This window comes from Sphaeramia orbicularis, chromosome 8 (assembly GCF_902148855.1).
Source record: "Sphaeramia orbicularis chromosome 8, fSphaOr1.1, whole genome shotgun sequence".
NCBI lineage: Eukaryota > Metazoa > Chordata > Actinopteri > Kurtiformes > Apogonidae > Sphaeramia > Sphaeramia orbicularis.
The window spans coordinates 7,448,117-7,469,954 of NC_043964.1; the positions used below are offsets into that span (position 1 = coordinate 7,448,117).

Here is a 21,838-nt window from a genome sequence, read left to right on the forward strand (position 1 = left end):
AAGATCCTGCTCAAATGTTCATTTTACTATAGTTGTGAATAGAATGTATAGTGTTCAGTCCCTGAATCATCCATCTGAACAGTATTTATGTTCAGTCCCAAAAAAAGAACCAACATCTGCATCTTTCAGACAGAAAAAGGTGCTTTTAAGATGATTAAAATAATCGTTATTTAACAAAACAGTGTTACCAATAAAATAAAAAAAAAATTACATGTATGCCAATGTCACCATACTGCATATGTAGAACAGAGTAAAATACCCATGTGAATATAGAACTAAAAGAGGTAAAATACCCATGTGAATATAGAAATAAGAGTAAAATACCCAGAAATAAGAGTAAAATACCCATGTGAATATAGAAATAAGAGAAAAATACCCAGAAATAAGAGTAAAATACCCATGTGAATATAGAAATATTTTAACCCTTTAAATGACATGTTTGTAATGGAAAGAAACCAGAATTTTTGATGCAAAAAATAGACAAAAAAATGTGTTTTATTCTTTAATACGCTACATAAAATTTGGATTATTTTTTTATTATCATTTTAATTTCATCCAAAATTGGTTCATATTATTATTTTTGGTTCTGGGTCAAATGTTAAATGTGTCAGTGTGTATTTTGTACTCACTTGGTAGAAGGGTGTTAGTGTTGGAATTTAACACTGTTGCGCCCCCCCCAAAGGTGAGGCAAAGGCTATTGCTTATGGTTCAGTTTATTCATTTGTTTACACTTTAGCAGCAAAACTATTGGTTGAATTCATACCAACCTGGGTTTATAGTGGTTACATTTGGGGAAAAGTAGGTTAAATTCCAATTTTCCTCTGAATTTTTTCAACTCTTTTTTTTTTTTTTTTCCATTTACGAATTTACATTTACAAATGGTTGGAATTTCACATGTCTATAAATATCAATTTTGTTTCAATTTAGAGGCTATTCTACATCACTCTGACGTACATCTAAGGATATGTATTTTTTCACTTTTTTTTTTTCTTTTTTGTTTTTTTAAAGGATCAGGAACTCAGTCCAATACTCCATAAATTCATCATTTCTAATCAACTCATTCTGAAAAAACTAAATTAAATGTTTTAATAAATAATGCTATGAGGAACATGATGACATCAGCTGGATCAATGCCAAAATAAACTACAATATGTGTGAGGGGGCGGGGCTTGTTGTGCCTAGAACCACTTGTTTATAATGTGATGCTTTAGTGGATGGATCAGAATTTAAAAATCAGGCAAATTGGACAGCTGCTGAATTCTGATCTAAAACAAACTGTAAAATAATCTGAGTTTTAATAGATGAAGTGTAAAGTGTGTTTAATATGTTCACCTGGAGGTTAAAGGTAAAACAGGTTGACTGGGTAGATCTGCATCACTTTTAAACCAGATAAATGGACTAAACAGTGGAATAATCTGCAGGTTTGTCGATCAGTAGGTTCTTCTTTTCTTTTCTTTCTAATCTTTATTTCGAACATAGATGGTGAAATCAAAACCAACCAACAAAATATCAGTAATGATGCAGAAAAGGTTGAAAAGTAAAAAAAAAAAAAGAAAAAGACTAAACTAAATTAAATAAAATTAAACCTGCTTAAAATTAAACAGCAGAAAAATGGAAGAACCTTCACGTTTCAGACGCTCAAACGTCATTTTTACTGAAAAAAAAAAAAAAAACAGTCCCTGGAAACCATTAGTTCTGGTTCCAGTCTCGGTTTTCTGGCTGATCTGCTGTTTTCTGCATCTCATGAGTCAGTGAAATCTGTGGAATTGATCCTGTTACGGCGTAAAAATGATTGGCTGCAGATCTGATCCGAGTTTCACACACAGACAAGACACTGAAACATACTGTTGATCAACTATGGATGAAAACACAGATTTATTTGGATCTGCGTTTGTTTTTTGTTCTTTTATTATATTTTTTAAGATGAAAGTCGTGTGGCCTTTTTAAATCAGACTGTGACGGTCCAGACCTGGTCCCTGGTGGGTCTTGGGTTTATCTGACTCGGTTCTCACTGATCTGACTTAGGAGGAAACAGAGCTCGGTTCTTGTTTAGTCTGGATTTCGGCTCCGTTTCCATCGTTATTATCAGATGAAGCTGAAACGTGTGAACTTTTCCTTTACAGCAGAGGACACTTCGTTACCCACAATGCACTGCTGCAGAGCCACTTCAGCTCGTCCTCAGGTTCTGCGTCTTGTCTCAAACCGATGACAGATGGTTCTTCAGCTGAAATTAGACAACGGTTTGTAGTTTGAGGAGAACAGCTGATCCAGAACCTGCACGGTGAAAGATTTGACCCAAAGCCACAGATCCACCCGTTAGAGGAGATGAGCAGTGAATGTTTAGGGTTTTGAGTCTGATCTGGATCCAGATCCGGGTCTTTAATTCCTGTGGTGATTCCGTTCTGGATTCGGATCTGAGTCTTTCAGTCCTCTGTGATTCTGTTCTGGATCTGGATCCGGGTCTTTCAGTCCTCCGAGTCTGTTCTGGATCCAGTTCCAGGTCTGTCAGTCCTCTGTGATTCTGTTCTGGATCCGGATCTGGGTCTTTCAGTCGTCTGTGATTCTGTGGTTTAGATTAAGTGCCTCTGCAACATCTGTGGGTCCATTGCTAGTCTCTTGTGGTTCCGTTGTGGGTAGTTGTGGTTCTGTGCGTCCACTGTGGGTCTGTTGCGCTTCTGTTGGGGTCCGTGGGTCCATTACAGTTCTGTTACAGTTCTGTTGTGGTCCCATTGCAGTACTGTTGTGGTTCTGTTGTGGTACGGTTGCAGTTCTGTTGTGGGTCCATTGCGGTTCTGTTGTGGTTCTGTTGTGGTTCCGTGAGTGTTAGTGTGACTGCTTCAGTGTTTTTATCGGTTCTTAAACTAATTTAATGGCACTATGTTGGTCACACGGTTGCCTTCCGTCGCCTCGGTCTGAGTCTTCATCCTTGTTTCCATGACGACGGAGAGGAGGAGGTGGAGACGCTCAGGACAGACGCTGATGTGACAAATTTACTTTTGTTGGTCAATAAAAACTTTTCTACTACAAAATGCTTCGATTTTATTCACATTTATGTAGTTTTTAAACATAAATATTGATATAAAATAGAATGTTTTCATGTTTTCATCACGTACAAACTTTGTACATGATGTCAATAAAGTACGAAACTCTTCTCATATAACTGGAAAATTTTCATGTTAAAACAAGTTCCTTTTCATTTATACATGAAAATATATTAATTTAATCTCCTTTTTAAGCAAGAAAATGTTTCTTTTTCTATGATTTAATAAAATAATGTCTAACATATTCATATAAGGAAAATGTTTTATAAAGTGAAAATAAATGATTATATTGAAATTTCTCAAAGTGAAAAGATCTTGTTATAGAAGGTTATGCAGTGCAGTTTGTCATAACACAAATATCTCATACATTGAAATTCTCACATAAAACTAAAATATCAAAGTATATTGATTTTTGTTTTATTTTGATATTAATGCATTTAAATAAAAGGTTAAAATATATTTTATTTTGTAGGGTAAATAACCCATCTTTTTTGGTCCCTTACTTTGAAAGGGAAATGGTCTTTTATTCTGAAAGGTGCAATTGTCTTTTAATTTGAAAGATAATGGTCCTCTTTGAAAGTTAAGTTCACTTATGTGTGTGTTTTAAAGGACCACTTGGGTCTAATTTAGAAACAGGAAGTCCTTTATTTTGAATGTTTTTTGTTGTGAAAGGTAAATGGTCTTTTAATTTGAAAGGTAGAATGACATGATGAGTTCATTCTTACTCTGAAAGATGAATTTGGAAGTTAATTGATTTTTTATTTTTATTTTGAAATTTTCTACCCTTCATCTTTGAAACTTGAATAATATATTGTTTTTCAAGTTTTTTTATTCTATAAGGTGACTAGTCTTTTAACATGAAAGTTAAGAAGTCTTATTTGGAAGCTGACTTTTTACTCTAAAAGGCCTATAGTCTTTTAGTTTGAAAGTTATTTTTCATGTTAAAAGCGAGTAGACTTTTATTTGAAAGGTAATAGTCTACCCTGTTTGTCGGCTTTTATTTTGGACTGTGAATAGACTTTTATTGTGAAAGTACCCATTCTGCTATTTATTCTTTTACTTTGAAAGGTGATGTCCACTCTGTTAGTCCGTTTTTTTTTTTTTGGAAGGTGAATAGACTTGTATTTTGAAAGTTAAGTCCATTCTGATTTTTGGTCTTTTATTTTGAAAGGTAACTGTCCACTCTGATCTTTCTTTTATTTTGAAAGGTATATGTCCACTCTGTCAGTCGGTCTTTTATTTTGGAAGGTAATGGTCTTTTATTTTGAAAGGCTGCGTGTTTTCCGCCAGCTGACGGGCTGTGGAGGATCAGATTAGACCCACGTCAGAGACGCTCCGGTCCTCAGTGTGTGTGACACCGCGACTCGAACACACACACCGGCCGCCGCTGCTGCTCCTCCTGCCCGGCTCTCAGTGACTCCATCCCGGCTCTGTGTCTGACGGCTCCCCCCTGGACCCCCACCATGGACCTGGACCCCACCGTCGTCATCCCCGCCCTCCTCTTCACGGTAGTCGCCGTGTACTTCGCCTCGTCGCTGCTCAGTAAGAAGCCCGACGCCGCCTCCTCCAAAGCCGGGGACAAGAAGCCTAAGGTCGGCTACGGGGATGACATCCCTCCGTCCAGGGCTCTGGCTCCGCGCCGACCCGAGCCCGCAGCCTCCCCGCGGATAGAGCCTCCTGCCCCCGTTGTGGAAACCATCAAAGCCGCGGAGGTCATCCCGGAAACCAAGGTAGGACTTATCGATTATGTATTGATCAGATGATAGGTTTATCTCTCTATTTACTGTTTCTTCCTTATAATAAGACACTGAAGAACTTTGAAAGACTTTTTTTTTTTTTTTACCAAATTAAAACTTATAAAAATGTTAAGAAAAAGCAAAGTCACACAGAAGACGATTTATTTATTTATTTTCATATAAATACAATATACAAAACAAGGCTCAGAGGGACTTCGTCAAACATTTTAAGATAAAATAATTAAAATAGGGTGATTTTTATTCCACAAAATATGATGAAAACTGGTAAAAAGAACATGTTAAAATGCAAAAAGCTACAAAAATAAGTCGACTATTAATTTGTTTTTATCTTTAACACAAACGTGGTTTGTTGAAATATATTTACATATATTTAAAATTTATGTAAAGACGGACAGAAAACGTATGTAATAAAGTAATAAATACACAAATTGACCATAAAAGTGATTAGATTTTTGCATATGTGACGAAAGTTACATGAAAAAATGAACAAACTAAAACTATGGAAACAAGACAAATGAGTAGATTTATTGATAATAGTATTCATATTTGAACAGAAACATCCATTACCTCTGATAAAACAAAGCATCAAATATGAACGTCTGAAATATGAACAACCAATAAATGAATAAACTGTCTTTAATTGATAATTGATCAGTTTTAAATGGACACAGACATTATTTCAGAGTAAAAACGTGTTTCTTTATCTTTATTCTGCAGAAAGTCTGAAAAAATGTCAAAAACTGATCCAAATAAATCAGCTGTTTGTAAATGTGATGAGATAATCAATAAAATGATTTAGTCAATCAGATCAATTGAACTTTAACCTGTAACATGTTGAATAGAATCCTGTATTGATCATGTGATCGGAGTTTAACGGGCGTGGATCGTCTGCTGTCGTTGATCTGATTGATCTGATCATCTGACTGATCATGTGACCAGTTTAGAGCCTCATCACACGGCATCACCGTTTTAATCCAGTTAATCCTCAAACCACGAGATGAACAGACAGTCAGCATGTCCGGGATTATTATTATTATTATTATTATTATTATTATTATTATTGTTATTGTTATTGTTGTTGTTGTCAATTATTAAATTACCAAACACTGACAATAAAATTCCAAATGAAATGATTACAATAAAATACAAAAAAATTTAAAAAAGAAAAAAAAAAAGTTAAAAACATTGTGACATTCGTATGACACTGAGCTTTTCATGCACTTTAGACAATTATTCCGATTATATATAAACATGTTATGACTGTATTAAGTAACTGTTATTATTATTACGATGTTAATGATGTTTATAACTTTCACATTAATTAACATGAATGAATCAGTGAACGATGTGTCATCATCAAAATAGTCACACTTTATCCTGGTTGGTCCACTGGTTATGTCAGTCTTTGTCCTCATTGGTCCACTGGTTCCGTCAGTCTTCCGTCAGTCTTCATCCTCATTGGTCCACTGGTTCCGTCAGTCTTCGTCCTCATTGGTCCACTGGTTCCTTCTGTCTTTGTCCTCATTGGTCCACTAGTTCGTCAGTCTTTGTCCTCATTGGTCCACTGGTTTCATCAGTCTTCGTCCTCATTGGTCCACTAGTTCGTCAGTCTTTGTCCTCATTGGTCCACTGGTTCCTTCTGTCTTCGTCCTCATTGGTCCACTGGTTCCTTCTGTCTTCGTCCTCATTGGTCCACTAGTTCGTCAGTCTTTGTCCTCATTGGTCCACTGGTTCCATCAGTCTTCGTCCTCATTGGTCCACTGGTTCCTTCAGTCTTTGTCCTCATTGGTCCACTAGTTCGTCAGTCTTTGTCCTCATTGGTCCACTGGTTCCATCAGTCTTCGTCCTCATTGGTCCACTGGTTCCTTCAGTCTTTGTCCTCATTGGTCCACTAGTTCGTCAGTCTTTGTCCTCATTGGTCCACTGGTTCCATCAGTCTTCGTCCTCATTGGTCCACTAGTTCGTCAGTCTTTGTCCTCATTGGTCCACTGGTTCCATCAGTCTTCGTCCTCATTGGTCCACTAGTTCGTCAGTCTTTGTCCTCATTGGTCCACTGGTTCCTTCTGTCTTCATCCTCATTGGTCTGCTGGTTCCGTCAGTCTTTGTCCTCATTGGTTGTCCTGCTGTTGTATCTGTTCAGTGTGTGATGTCATACATTATCAGTGCAGGTCACTGAACATGTGACATACGTGTGGACGGTACTGTGATGCTAGCATGTGGTTGATTTAGTCTGAAACAGGTCATGAAGCCTCGTGTTTCCCCACATTCAGTCTGTTTCAGCTGTGTCCTGACGGAAACACTGACCTAGAATCTATAAATAATGACAAATACAGACTTTTCCAGATGAAAATGTTTACATCTACAAACCATCCATTCAAAACTGAGAAGAACATGAACAACCCGACATTTTATAAGAAAAATCAGTGTAATTTTAATAATATTCAGCCCCAGTTTGTCATTTGTACATGTTCATTATAGCAGATCACATCTACAAATATGCACACTTAACACTTTTCAGGTTGTTCATAGTTGTATCGATTATTACCATAATAAAAATCAAGACAAAAATTTGAGAAACATGAACAGAAATATACCAAAAAATTACTGAAAAATCTAACAAATATGAACAAAATCAACAATAAGAATGAAATGTGCACAAAAATTTGAGAAACATGAAGGAAATGAACTGAAATAAGCAAAAATACAAAAAATAAATAAGAACGAAACATGCACAAAAATGAACAAAAGTTTGAGAAACCAACATAATCCTGTTAAAATTCCAGCTGTGTTTGTTAAAACATGTTAGTTTGTTCAGTTTATTCACATTTAACAGTTAAAGGATAGTTTGTAAATGTAAACAATTTCATGTAATTTTACTATTTTTACTTAAAACAAATAGAAACAATAGTATTTGTCATTATTTATACTTTGTTCTGTTCTTATTCTACTGGTTCTGATCCACTTTAGATCATATGGGTCTGAATGTGGAACCTGAACTAACATGAGTTTAACATCATTAATTGTTTGTATTCTCAATGAAATGGGAGGGATTGGACTGTGGTGGGACAGTTTTGGGTCTGTTTAAGGCCTGTTTTGGGTCGGTTTAGGGCCTGTTTTGGGTCAGTTTTGGGTTGATTTAGGGTCTGTTTTGGGTCGGTTTAGGGCCTGTTTTTGGGTCTGTTTTAGGTCAGTTTAGGGTCTGTTTTGGGTCTGTTTTAGGTTGGTTTAAGGTCTGTTTAGGGCCTGTTTTGGGTCTATTTAGGGCCTGTTTTGGGTCTGTTTAGGGCCTGTTTTGGGTCTGTTTAGGGCCTGTTTTGGGTCTGTTTAGGGCCTGTTTTGGGTCTGTTTAGGGCCTGTTTTTGGTCTATTTAGGGCCTGTTTTGGGTCTGTTTAGGGCCTGTTTTGGGTTGGTTTTGGGCCTGTTTTGGGCCACAGGCCGTATGTTTGACTCCAGTGCTGCTGTTTTCCTAAACCCAATCTTTCCATTTCATCTCCTCATGACGTCTGAGAACGTCCCTAACGCTCCTGAATCCTCCAGCGTGGAGTCGATGGAACGGTGGAACATCAGACACGGATTGAAGGATGATGTCAAACACATGACTGAGTCTGTTCCCATGACGACCACATTCATCTGCTTCTGTCTCATGTTGTGTTCATTTCGTTTGGTTTTTTATGTCATTTTCATCTTGTGACTGAATGAACTGAACCATTAATGAATTTACACCTTATCACTGACCGTTTACATCCACACTAATACTCTGGTCAGATACTGATCAGTATCTGATGATTAATCTGTGTTTGATTCCATTGATAATGGGATCCCTGAGGGCACCGTCTTAGACCCCCTCATTCCTGTATGTTCAGATGTAGGTCTACAGATGGACCCTGATCACACTGATCCTCTGATCAGTATCAGATTAGTATTGATCATGTAAACAGTTTAATCTGATGGGTTTGATCAGATAACAGCAGTAATCTGATTACAGTCACTCAGATGATCACACCTGTCCTCTAAACCAGGGTTTATCTGGACACGTTCCATTTCACAGTGTGTTTGCACTTGTGTTCTATTTTTATTCTTGTAGAAATTATTGTATTATTGTTATACGTACCAACCCACCAACCAACCAATCAAATAACCAATCAACCAATTTACCAATCATCCTATCAATCAAACAATGAACCAACCTACCGACTGTAATAGAAAATTTTCACCGGTACCACAATAAATTTCCCACAATACAACCAACCAACCAACCAACCAAACAAACAACTTATTAACCAGCCAACCAACCAACCAACCAACCAACCAACCAACCAACCAACATTTTCCTCCAGTTTTTTTTTATTTTTTTTTTTTATGGTCATGTGATTGGGCTCATTATTATCTGTTTCATCTCCACTGACTCTAACTTTGGGAAAAGGTCTGAACTGTTTAGTTTCTTCCTGTTCTGGATCTGGTCTCCAGTCCTGGATCTGGTCTCCAGACCTGGACTTGGACCTGGACCTGGTGTTCCCTGTGGAGCTGCAGCTGATGCCTGTGGTAGACCCTTATGTCCACGGTGTTAATGCCTGAGGGGTGGAGGTGGACTCCCGAGGCTTTGGTGGTCCTCCTGCGCGGCTGCAGCTTTAAGCTCCGCTCTAAATCAGCCCCGTTAGCATTGGATGCTTTGGACACACACCGAGCCTTCACATGTCGGATCTATGTGACCTTTTTCTGGGCCTGAAGAATGTGCCCACGGCTGCTGTAACATGCAACCACAGGACAACTTCTGGCTATATTTGGACTCAAACATGTCTCCTATATTTACTTATGTTCGCGGTGTCACATGTCTGAAATGGACTCTGGAGAAGTGGACCTGGGGTCATGTGATGGTGGACCATGGGGGGGGGTTCAAGTCCAGAACCGGCCTCATCATTCAGCTTTAACATCACAATGAAGTGACGAGGTGTTTCCTGTCCAAACTGAAGCCTGAGGGTAAATCCAAAGTCCAGAAAGTTGACGTGAACCTGACCAAAGTGGTGTTCTGCTCCAACGGTCACAGAAGCATGGTGTTGCAGCAGTGCATCATGGGATATTTTACAGTGGTGTTGGTGTAAGTGTGGACATAAAGGCCGTCTGTGTGTCCATGCAGCTCAAAGACTCTTATTGTCGTGTGTTTGGACGAAGCGGCGGAGGCTGAATGAACGTCACTGTCGCATTAACATCGACTCCAACACAAAGGAGGACGGACTCCAGTTTTAGTGTCGGTCAAGGTTTAGGAGGAAAACTGTGGATTATAGAAGCCAAAAGAGATGTGTCAGACAGAAAAAAACGGTATTTTTGTAGACCAGGTCCCAAAGCGTAAACATGTCCTAGCTCCGCCCTCCTGGTGTTGGTGTATGGATAGGACCAACACCACTGTATGGAAACCATGACGACCATAGGACCATGTGACCAGGAGAAGAAAACCCCAGACAGAACCTCCTGCACATGCTCAGTGCATTCTTCTGTGGTTTGAGCGTATCCTGCCATAGGCTCTGTCTGTATTTGTGTACAGCGCCACATATAGGTGTGGACTACGTAGGACACTGTTGAACCCAGTTGGACCGTTTCCACCTGGACGCACAGATTTATGGAAACCATATGAGTATGAATGACAAACTGTTAGAATGCACTAAACGGCCTGATCACAATCAAGGGTACCAGAAAGGGTGCACATATTGATAAAGAATAATAATGCTCTATCAAAAAATCAGACAGGCCATTTTATTTGTCTGATATTTCTCTTTTAAAGCCCAAAATATTTTTGTATTATGGTGTCTATAAAAAATTTTGCAGGCTTGTACAAGTCAAATCAGAAATTCTTGGGTGTACGGTCACTGCAGCCTAATTGCCTCCATATGTAATGCCTACAAAGATATACAAATGTTTCAGCACTCAGGATAATCATGCATGGTTTATTGCATAGATGTCGTGTCCAAAGCATGCGTGCTGAAAAATTCCACATATTGACAGAAACAATAAAATTAGGCCCATATATTTTGATATGGTGTATGGACACTACTTGGTGTATGTGACTCTACAAGATTGGAATGGAAATCTGTCTGACCACATGGTGGCATCTCTGTTAGATCTTTAACTAAGTCTTCTGGTACAGGAGTAAATAAACATTTGTGAACAAGTTATAACAATATATCTATTAGGGATATAAGCGATATTATTGATGGAAGTATATTGGTGTACGGACACTACATGAATTTCGGTGAACAACGCACCATTGAAAACATGTGGTTTGACGTAAACATCCGTTTGACACATTGTTACCAAATTTTCTGCAGCCAGGGAGCAGACCAAAATCTGTCTAGTTGTGCATATTTAGTCATAATAATACTGAAATAACAGGTTCCCGTTCTATTATTACAATTAAAGGGCTGTAAAAGAAGGATTTTCAGAACAAAATGGTGGATTGTCTTAATACTGAAAATAAGAATTGATAATCAAACAGCTGTTCAACAAAAATGATCAATAAATGAAAAGCAATGTGATGTGTGTATTTTGTAATAAAAAACACACAGGAGTTGAGTAGGAATTATTTATTGTGTTACAAAACATTGAGTACAAATAATTTTGCTCTCTTATAACAATGAAATTGTGCACGTTTCATTGGGTCGCCATTTTATCAGTTTTTATCCGATTTTCTTCAAATTTGGAGGATTGCAAGATCTAGTAATAAGATGGCCAAAGAAACATTTTGGGAATGGTTTTGGGGGGATCTTTTTGCAATACTGACTAATAACTGATGCAAATATACTTGTACACCTTGATTGTGATCAGGCTGTAAAGGCAAATATCAGGAGTGTAGTGGTGTGGGCGGAGCCTGGAGAACTGGTCCCCTGTGCTCTTCCTGGACCCGGATTGGCCCATGTGTGATGGTTCTGTCCACAGTACTGTGGACATGGACACTTTTTATCACCTGTAATATTCTACCTTTCTTTTCTGGACCTGGTTTTTCAGGTTCTAATTCTCTGTTGTACTTGTTCCATAACGTTCTCATCTTGGTGAACTTTGACCTGCACCAATGTCTGGACTAATTTTCATATCAGCAGAGTCATGTTAACATGGAAAAGCACTGGAGGTCATTTGAGTTCATCATCTTCTTCTTCTTTTTCTCCTTTTTCTCCTCCTTCTCCTCCTCCTTTCTCCTTTTCCTCCTCCTTCTTCTTTTTCTTCTTCTGTTGTTGCCTCTTGATGATGATGTTTCATTTCATCCAGAACAGGAGGTGGAACCTAAAATGATGATTCCAACACCTTCAACTGGCTCCAGACCGTCAGTTTCAGACATGGTTTAAGTTTGTCCAAACACGCCTGAAACATGTATTTGAACAGCTGTTGAATGAACAGTTGAACAGCTGTTGAATGAACAGTTGAACATCTGTTTCCTGGTTCTGATCCAACAGCTGCTCCACGTCTGGATTTGTTCTGGAATTTCACAGATGTTCGTTCTCAGCTGTTGTTCTGAGTTTGTTTGGGGTTTTTGAGGTCAGTTCAGTCAGATGGTCCAACACCCCCCACCCCCCCACCCAGGTTCACGTGGCAGCTTCCTGTCTGCCCCCCCCTCCTGTCTGCGCCCCCCCCCATCTGCCCCCCCTCCCGCCTGATCTGTGCTCTGACATTTAATGTATGTGCGTCGTATGTCGCAGCGTTCTGTGTCTACGGTTTCATGTGTGTCCTGATCCTCTGAAAAGGACAAGTGGAACCAGCAGATGTGGACACGTGGGTCCACGTGGGTCCATGTAGGTCCACATGGGTCCATGTGGATCCAGGGTCCGTCAGACATGCTGTTTGTTTTCCTTCATTCTTGGTAAATGAGCGGTTCCAGCTCACAGCGACGCTCACCTCCTTTTATGGGAACAAGGAGTGAATGTTTACATCATCGCACACACCGACCAATCAGGAGCTGAGGAAACAGTCCAAACAAACAGCCAATCACACACCTTCACACATACCATGAGCAGCAGGGTTGGCATCTGGTTCCAGTTTTAGGGTTTATCCAGGGTTTGGTTTTAACTCCATTTACTGTCTGTATGATGGGCCTGGACCTGGACCTGGATCTGGGTCTGGATCTGGGCCTGGGCCTGGGTCTGGGTCTGGGTCTGGATCTGGGCCTTGGCCTGGATCTGGTTCTGGGTCTGGTCCTGGGTCTGGTCCTGGGTCTGATCCTGGTTCTGGGTCTGATCCTGGTTCTGATCCTGAATCTGGTCCTTGGTCTGGTTCTGGTTCTGGTCCAAAAAATGTCCAACCCCTTGTTTCTAATGATCAAACATCTATCATTCTATTTTTTCATCGATATATTTTTTAAAATAAAAGCAGAATAAGTTTGTGGTTTATTTTCTTGGTTCCTTAGAGTTAAAGTTAAAGTGGTTCATTAACATTAAAACTATGAGTCTGGAGGAGTCTGAGAATAGAATAGAATAGAATAGAATAGAATAGAATAGAATAGAATAGAATAGAATAGAATAGAATAGAACATCAGATGTGGATAAATCAGACTGTTGGGATTTTCAGACTCATAAATTTGTAATATATATGTATACAAATGTTCAATGCAGTTTGTTTAATTTCTTTAATATTTAACATAAATTGAAGTTTTCTGTTCATAAAATGTCAGTGAATAAAATACAAACAGAATTTAATCTAGAGTTTATTTTGTCTATTTAACAAATATGTTCAGGAAGTAAAGTCATGTCAACTGAAAAAAAAACATTAGAGATTATTATTATTATTATTATTGTAACTCCTTGTGTTGTGAATGACGAGGCGTTTTCCTCATACTGCTGTTATCTGATCCGTCCGTTGCCACTGACGGCGGTGAACAATGTGTCTGTTGAGACGCAGAAAAACAGGCGGAGATGGAAGATCAGTCCCAACAGCTGGATGTTCCAGAAGCACAGCCACGCACAGACCCACAGTCTGACCTACAGATAGAAGAACCAGAACCAGTGACTTTAAACCAGTAAAAGAACCAGAACCAGTTACTTTAAACCAGTAAAAGAACCAGAACCAGTGACTTTAAACCAGCAAAAGAACCAGAACCAGTGATTTTAAACCAGTAAAAGAACCGTAGAGTCAGAGGGTTCCATCATGTTCTTTAATTCAAACTATTGATAAGAAAACAGTTTTAACCCTTAAAGAACCACAACGACTTCTACATTTAACCTTTAATAAATGATTTATCACCGTTTATTCTAAAATTATCCTCTGGATTTTCCATCTTTTCAGTGTAAATCATGTATTTTCTATATTTAATTCACTGATCATGTAGATGTTTATGGGTTAAAAGTGGATGTTTGAGTCTTTATGGGTTAAAGGCGGACGTTTTGGTCTTTAAGGGTTAAAGACGAACGTTTTGGTCTTTAAGGGTTAAAGGCGGACGTTTTGGTCTTTAAGGGTTAAAGGCGGACGTTTTGGTCTTTAAGGGTTAAAGACGAACGTTTTGGTCTTTAAGGGTTAAAGGCGGACGTTTGGGTCTTTAAGGGTTAAAGACGAACGTTTGGGTCTTTAAGGGTTAAAGGCGGACGTTTGGGTCTTTAAGGGTTAAAGGCGGACGTTTGGGTCTTTAAGGGTTAAAGACAGATGTTTGGGTCTTTAAGGGTTAGGAGCCAAAAAACAGAATAAACCCATATTAATGTTTTTATATTTCACATCTTTACCCAGAATTCTCACATCCAATACGTTTACGTTCATAGTCAACATAATGAGTCTTTATTTCTGATTCACCTGCTGTATTTATGTCATTAATTAGACTTAATTAAATCAGTCCAAACTACTGAGGATCTAAAGTCACAAACCCACCGTCTGCAGAACCTTCTGAAGTTACAACATTAAAGTAAATAAACAGGAGGATCTAACACATGAGTGTTCTGTTGGTTTATTTATGACCCTGGAGCATAATCCCCGCCCCCTGCGGCATAAGCCCCTCCCCCTGATGTCAACCCACCACCTGACCTGCGTCTGACATTTGCTGCATGTGCTTCGTATGTTGAAATGTTCCCGTGTCTACAGTTACAGGCTTTTTTTATCCAGTGTTTATTGACGTTCAACAGACGGACAAAGAGAAACGAGACCAGACAAATGTCACCCACCAGAACCAGAACCACAACCAGAACTAGAAGCCGAATCCAAGCCAGAATCAGAACCACAACCAGAACCTGAACCTGGTGTTTTATTTAAAGAAAACCAATCCTTTTATTTCTGAGACAAAACAGAGAGTTTGGAGATATAAAGCAGAACATCATCGGCATAAACGGAGAGTCTTTGTTTGACTTGAGTTTTGAAAATACTTTTACTGCAGGAGCTGTAACTGAGACGAGTAACAGAGGAATTTAACCCTTTCAGACCGGAGCAGGAGGGTTAAACATACCAAAACCGGCCCCCCAAAGGGTTCAATCTGGTCCACGGGATGAATTTAGGAAATACAAATAATTAATAGAATTCAACTAGTTAAACTGGCTTTTAAAGCAGCCTTTTTTGTTGTTGTTGTTTTTGTTTTTTAAACTTCTTTTTATTGAGGGTTTTCAAATACAAGTACATTTCAAACAAGGTACAATGAGATGCATATGTATATATACTATAAGTTCCTGAAAAGGGGAAATGGAAGATGAGTGAATAAATAAATACACACATGACGTATGTGTCAAACCAAACAAAACACAGTAACAGGAGAAAAAAACAAACAAGGAGGATGTCCTATGTTATTTATTTATTTATTTTTAAACCTTTTTTTTTTTTTTTTTTTTTTTTTTTCTTTCTTGTAATGTTACGTAATGTCTTTTTTTTTTTTTTTTTTTTCCCTGTAGTGTTTTCAGTCAGTGAAGACGAATTTCCCCACGGGGACCAATAAATTAAATCTAAATCTATTTATGATGGGTTATTTTTCACAGTGTATGTTTTTTCTCCTCATTACTTTTGTTCGAATTTGTCCAACCCTAGTGCTACCCTAACCCTAGCTCTAACCCTCACCCTAACCTTAGCCCTAAACTAATCCATTTGTGTTTCTGTTCTTCTGCTCCTGAATCACTTCTCTCATGTTAAACTTCTTCATAGACGACTCCATCATAAACAGCACAGTCCGGTTGTTTACAGAACAAACCCAAACGGCACTCAGTCCTTTTTCGGAAAAACTTTGTCATGAAGTGCATTGTGGGAAGTGAAACTGGTTTCTCACAGATTCGGGTACAACTGGATCCAGATGGGTCCACCTTAAACTCCTCCAGTCCACCAGGGCTGGTTTATAGAATGAGTCCAATTGGTGGATTGTGAAGGACACGTGGGTTCAGCTTCACCAACAGACGAACAAACTGAAGCTGCACAGAACTCACATTCCCATAATGCACTGAGACACAGCATTTACAAAAGGCCCCAGTGATGTTTTGTCTGTCTATCTATCTATCTATCTATCTATCTATCTATCTATCTATCTATCTATCTATCTATCTATCTATCTATCTATCTATCTATCTATCTATCTATCTATCTATCTATCTATCTATCTATCTATCTATCTATCTATAAAAAAATATTATTATTATTATTATTATTATTATTATTATTATTACCTCCGCCAAGGAAGTTATGTTTTTGCCAGGGTTTGTTTGTTTGTCTGTCTGTTTGTTTGTCTGTCTGTTAGTGTGCAACATAACTCAAAAAGTTATGGACAGATTTGGATGAAATTTTCAGGGTTTGTTGGAAATGGGATAAGGAAGAAATGATTAAATTTTGGTGGTGATCGGGGGTGGGGGGGCCCACGGGGGGGCGCAGACCAGAAAATTTCATCAAAATCTGTCCATAACTTTTTGAGTTATGTTGCACACTAACGGACAGACAGACAGACAAACAAACAAACAAACCCTGGCAAAAACATAACCTCCTTGGCATGGGGGGGCCCACGGGGGGGCCACTGATCAGCCTTGGCGGAGGTCTGCGCTCTCCGAGTGCTTCTAGTTATTATTATTTTTATCATTACCTCCGCCAAGGAGGTTATGTTTTTGCCAGGGTTTGTTTGTTTGTTTGTCTGTCTGTTTGTTTGTTTGTCTGTCCGTTAGTGTGCAACATAACTCAAAAAGTTATGGACAGATTTGGATGAAATTTTCAGGGTTTGTTGGAAATGGGATAAGGAAGAAATGATTAAATTTTGGTGGTAATCGGGGGTGGGGGGGCCCACGGGGGGGGCCACTGATCAGCCTTGGCGGAGGTCTGCACTCTCCGAGTGCTTCTAGTTATCATTATTTTTATTTATTTATTTATTTATTTAGACGGGGACAGTGCACACTATCCATTCACCTTTAAAAGGACAGATGTTCCAGGCTGTAGTTGTAGTTCTACAGTATTTTCCATCTGGTTTCCTTGGACAGGCTGATACAGGCTCATATATATTTACTTATAGTTCTGGTCCGGTCCACTTTGGTTCATATTTAGTTTTAATTTCATAAAACCATCATCCTCATTGTTCATAGGTTCTGTTCCTTTACCATCATCGTCGTGTTGGATCAGTCGACCTTTGACCCTTTGAGTTTGGTTAAATGTCGGAGCGTCCTGCCTCCTTCAGGTGAAGTCCCAGCATGCCGTTCTCCTCCTGCCCTCTGGGCTAAAATGGCTTTTATGACAGCGGCGCTCAGTGTAGTGTTGCGCCCTGGGATATGTTTACCATCAGATGGTCCCAGAGGTCAACGTTCTGCCCTCAAAACAAACAAAAAAAAAACAAAAAAAAAAAACACCTCTCCAATTTAGAGTCTGATCATTTTAGTTAAAGTCACTGTTTTTTATGTCAGATCATACAAACATGTGTTTAGTGTCCAATATTCAATTTTGATCCTGACAGAGTGTCTCATACCTGTTATTTACTGATCAATCATTAATATGTTTAATTAGTAATAAACTGAATATAAACCCTTTAGACAACGGACTTTTATATAAAATATTAAATAATTCAAATCCAGATTTTAAAAAAGCCGTTGGAAGAGTTTAATTCATTCTGTAAATGAGAAAAATATTGGGTTTGACCCAAAGTTTATGATGGAAGTAAATGGACTCAGCTAATTTGCATATTGTGGCATCACAGGGCGGTTGCCATTCTGTTTTGTTTTGTTTTTTTACATCTGCTTTAAACTTCTTTTTTTTTAAATCTTTTTTTAACGGACATCTGCTTTAGACGACTTCTTTTTTATTTTATTTATTTATTTGTATAGATCTGCTTTAAACTGTTTTTTTGCTTGTTTGTTTGTTTTTTTTTACATACATCTGCTTTAAACTACTTCTTTTTTATTCTTTATCATTCATTTGCATCTGTCTCTAAACTCCTACATACTTTCAAACTATAAAAAACTTTTGCACACAATCTGGTCATGTTTAGTTTTTTGCTTTAAACCTGATTTTTTTGTGATGTGGGTCAGATGTGAACCGAACCTGATGTTCTGGGTCCAGTCCTGGTTCTGGTCCTGGACTCAGACTCCTGTTCTGACACAATGGGTCTGTTTTCTGCTGGTTCACAGCTCAGGAATTCAGCAGCAGAGGAAGGAGCGCTGTTTCCGGTAATGGATGTCATTCCAGTGCAGGGTGTGGATGTAGGGGTGTGTGTGTGGGGGGGGGGGAGTTAGCAGTAGCCCTGCCTGGTGTGTTTTACTGTGACCCCCCCCACTGAGACACCAGTTGTCCTTTTAATGAGTCAGCAGGAGTCAAACGGAGGCAGCAGTGGCTGCACCTCCTCCTGACCAATGGGAAACAACCGCCATTTGTACAAGCTCCGCCCCCAGACAATGAACCAGGCCTTTTTATATGAAAGAGGTCTGGACCCAGACCTGGGTTTTATTTCTGACTTATTACCTCCGTTAGGAGGTATTGTAATCGCTTTGCTTTGTGTGCATGCGTGCATTTGTTTGTTTGTTAGCAAGATAACTCAAAAAGTTATGGACAGATTTTCATGAAATTTTCAGGAAATGTTAATACTGGCACAAGGAAGAAATGATTAAATTTTGGTGGTGATCGGGGGTGGTTTGGTTTTGCTTCTGAGTTTTTTGCTTCTGAATTTTTTTGTATTCTAAGTTTATAAACAGTTGAATTCAGAGACAAAAAATTCAAACACTTAATTTTAGTGCAAAAAAATTCAGTGCTAGAAATTCAGTGGCTTTTATCATTCAAAATCTGATGACACAGATTTACTTCCATACAGAAAGCACAAAGCAGCAGCAGTCTGACTTAATTCCATTATTTTATTTCCAGACTTTCATCCGTTAAACTCGTCGTTTATCGTATCGACCTTTAATGCGACCAAACCAATGCTGAGTTCAGAGTCCGCGCTGAAACAGAAGCGTGGGTGTAAGAACAGCCTCTTCCAGGTCTGTGCGTTGTTGTGTGAAACCCGAGCCCGGTTCTGGTGTCGATGTCCGTGCAGCCACAGCTCTTCACATCAGACACAGACAGGTGGAGGGGCCCGGGCCAATCAGAGTGCAGCGGGGGGGCGGGGTCAGGTGACAGGTTAAAGAGGGCTTTATTTGTCCCGGTGTCAGCGGCAGCAGGCGACGCCGCAGATTAACCACGAGCTGCAAGTGACAGGCAGAGGTCAAAGGTCAACGGACGGAGGATCTATGACATAAAACTGACCACAGACACATTTAACCCTTTAATGACTGTGATTAGAACAGACAGGGATGTATTTTTATCGGGTTTGGAAAAAAAGTGTGTTTTCTAATTCTACAGCACCTTTTTTTAAAATCTGTCATTAGTTATCATTGTTATATGGAATAAATGATAAAAACAGTGGGTTAGAGTAAAAAAAAAAATTAAAAGCAGGCTTTAATTTCTTTTATGATATTTTTTATAAAAACAACTGTAAATGTTCATAATGAAACTATGAGATTATGGAAAAAAACTTTCATCTATTTTCCATGTGTTCAAACATGTTAGTTTGTCTAGCTCATTGTGCCCATGTTCTTATTTTTCGTTTTTTGTAGTCATTTGGATCCTGTGTGAATGTCTGTCAGTGGAAAAAAATAAAAAATAATGAAAAAATTAACAAACCTGAACAAAAACTGAGGAAAAATAATGAACAAATGAACAAAACTAAATCAAACATCATTATCAATGAACTATACAAACTGCAAAAATACAGATAAAAGTAGTGATTAAAACGAATAAGAAAAGCTGAAAAAATTGATTAAAATACTGACAGAATGAACAAAACTGACGAAAAATTGAATAAAATATGGAAAAAATTAACAAAACTGAAGAAAAATTAAAATAAAATATGAAAAAGTGAAAAAAACTGAAGAAAAATTGAATAAAATAAGGAAAAAAGAACAGAACAGAAGAAAAATTGAGGAGAAATGGAAATAAACAAACAAAACTGAAGAAAAATTTAACAAAATAATGAAAACTAAATTAAATACCACTATCAATGAACTATACAAACCACAAAAATACTGATTAAAAACAGTGAAACATGACAAAGCATGTCCAAACCCACCACTAGAACAGAACTATCACAGTTATATACAATTATTTACATGAATTTACCACGAAAACAGATAGAAATAATCCAAATCTTCCATCTCTCTCTCACCGACTGCACTCTGCTGCTCTAAGCCCCGCCCACTGCCAGTCACTGCCACTGAAACACCATAAAAACACACAAATACTGATGAACTCCTTCTGTTTGGCTCTGTTGTTCCCCAGGCTGAACCAGAACCAGTATCTGCACCAGAACCACCTGCAGCACCAGAACCAGTACCTGAGCCCGTATCAGCACCAGAGCCTGTCCCAGAACCAGTATTGGCAGTAGTTACCACGTCAGAACCTGTATCAGCACCAGAGACTGTACCAGAACCACCCGCAGCACCAGAACCTGTCCCAGAACCAGTACCCGAACCTGTTCCTGAACCCGTATCAGAACCAGAACCTGTCCCTGAGCCGGTATCTGTACCAGAGCCAGTCCCAGAACCAGTATCAGTGCCAGAACCTGCCCCAGAACCTGTCCCAGAACCAGTATCAGTGCCAGAACCTGTCCCAGAACCAGTATCAGTGCCAGAACCTGCCCCAGAACCTGTCCCAGAACCAGCTCCAGCACAGGAACCTGTCCCAGAACCAGAACCAGTATCAGTACCAGAACCTGTTGTGGTGCCTGAGCCGGAACCAGAGAAACCAGTGGAGGAGCCGGCACCTGTTCCAGAACCAGAACCAGTACCAGAGGTGGTCCTGGACAACGGTAAGAGGAACACATGGAAACACCATTCTATTCTGTTCTATTCTATTCTATTCTATTCTATTCTATTCTATTCTATTCTATTCTATTCTATATTATTATTCTATTCTGTTTTGTTCTATATTATTATTCTATTCTGTATTATTACTCTATTCTATTCTATTCTGTTCTGTTCTGTTGTATATTATTATTCTATTCTATTCTATTCTGTTGTATATTATTATTCTATTCTGTTTTGTTCTATATTATTATTCTATTCTATTCTATTCTATGTATATGATGCGTGTATGATACATTCAGGGACACACCCACCTGTTGGTCACATGTCTGTTGGATTCAAAGCCTCTTGTGTCGTGTTGTTCAGATTATCTTGGATCCTCCTGAACCAGATGGTGTTTCCTCCTCCACACGCCACCAGGTCGGCGGTTCTGGAAACAACCGGACCTCAAACCACCAGTCAATAGCTAACATTAGCACTGAGCTAATCTGTGACGTCACAGTCACATGTCTGTTCTTTTAGTTCACTAAGTTCATAAACCCTCATTTTTTCCAGTATCGTTTTGCTCATAGTTCTATTTATATATAATCTATATAATATTCACGCAGATACGACCAATAAAAGATGACTATATGTTATAAACATCTGTCGACTACATCCTGTCACCAGTATTTAAAAATCGAATGTTCTATGTAATATTATATGGGTGGTATATGTGGGTGTTTTTGGATGGTGTTTAAGTCTTTTTGGATGCTTTATGGTGTTTTTTGGGTTATTTTTTTTTGGGGGGGCGGGGGGCTTGGGTAA

At 38.7% G+C, this 21,838-nt stretch overlaps 1 protein-coding gene across 6 annotated transcripts in view; it reads left to right on the plus strand.

The window, feature by feature from the left end:
- Positions 1–4,472: 4,472 nt before the first annotated feature.
- Positions 4,473–21,838, plus strand: part of LOC115423791 (protein TsetseEP-like) — a 30,532-nt gene continuing 13,166 nt past the window's right edge. For 5 of the 6 annotated variants that reach the window (XR_003936004.1, XM_030140839.1, XM_030140841.1 and 2 more), the window contains exons 1-2: positions 4,473–4,771; positions 20,508–21,036. Coding sequence is in view for 5 of the 6 variants with exons in the window: in XM_030140839.1 (XP_029996699.1) it covers positions 4,505–4,771; positions 20,508–21,036 (796 nt within the window). In the remaining variant the exon portion in view is untranslated. The remainder of the gene's footprint in view (positions 4,772–20,507; positions 21,037–21,838) is intronic. The other variant, XM_030140840.1, reaches the window with a different exon arrangement.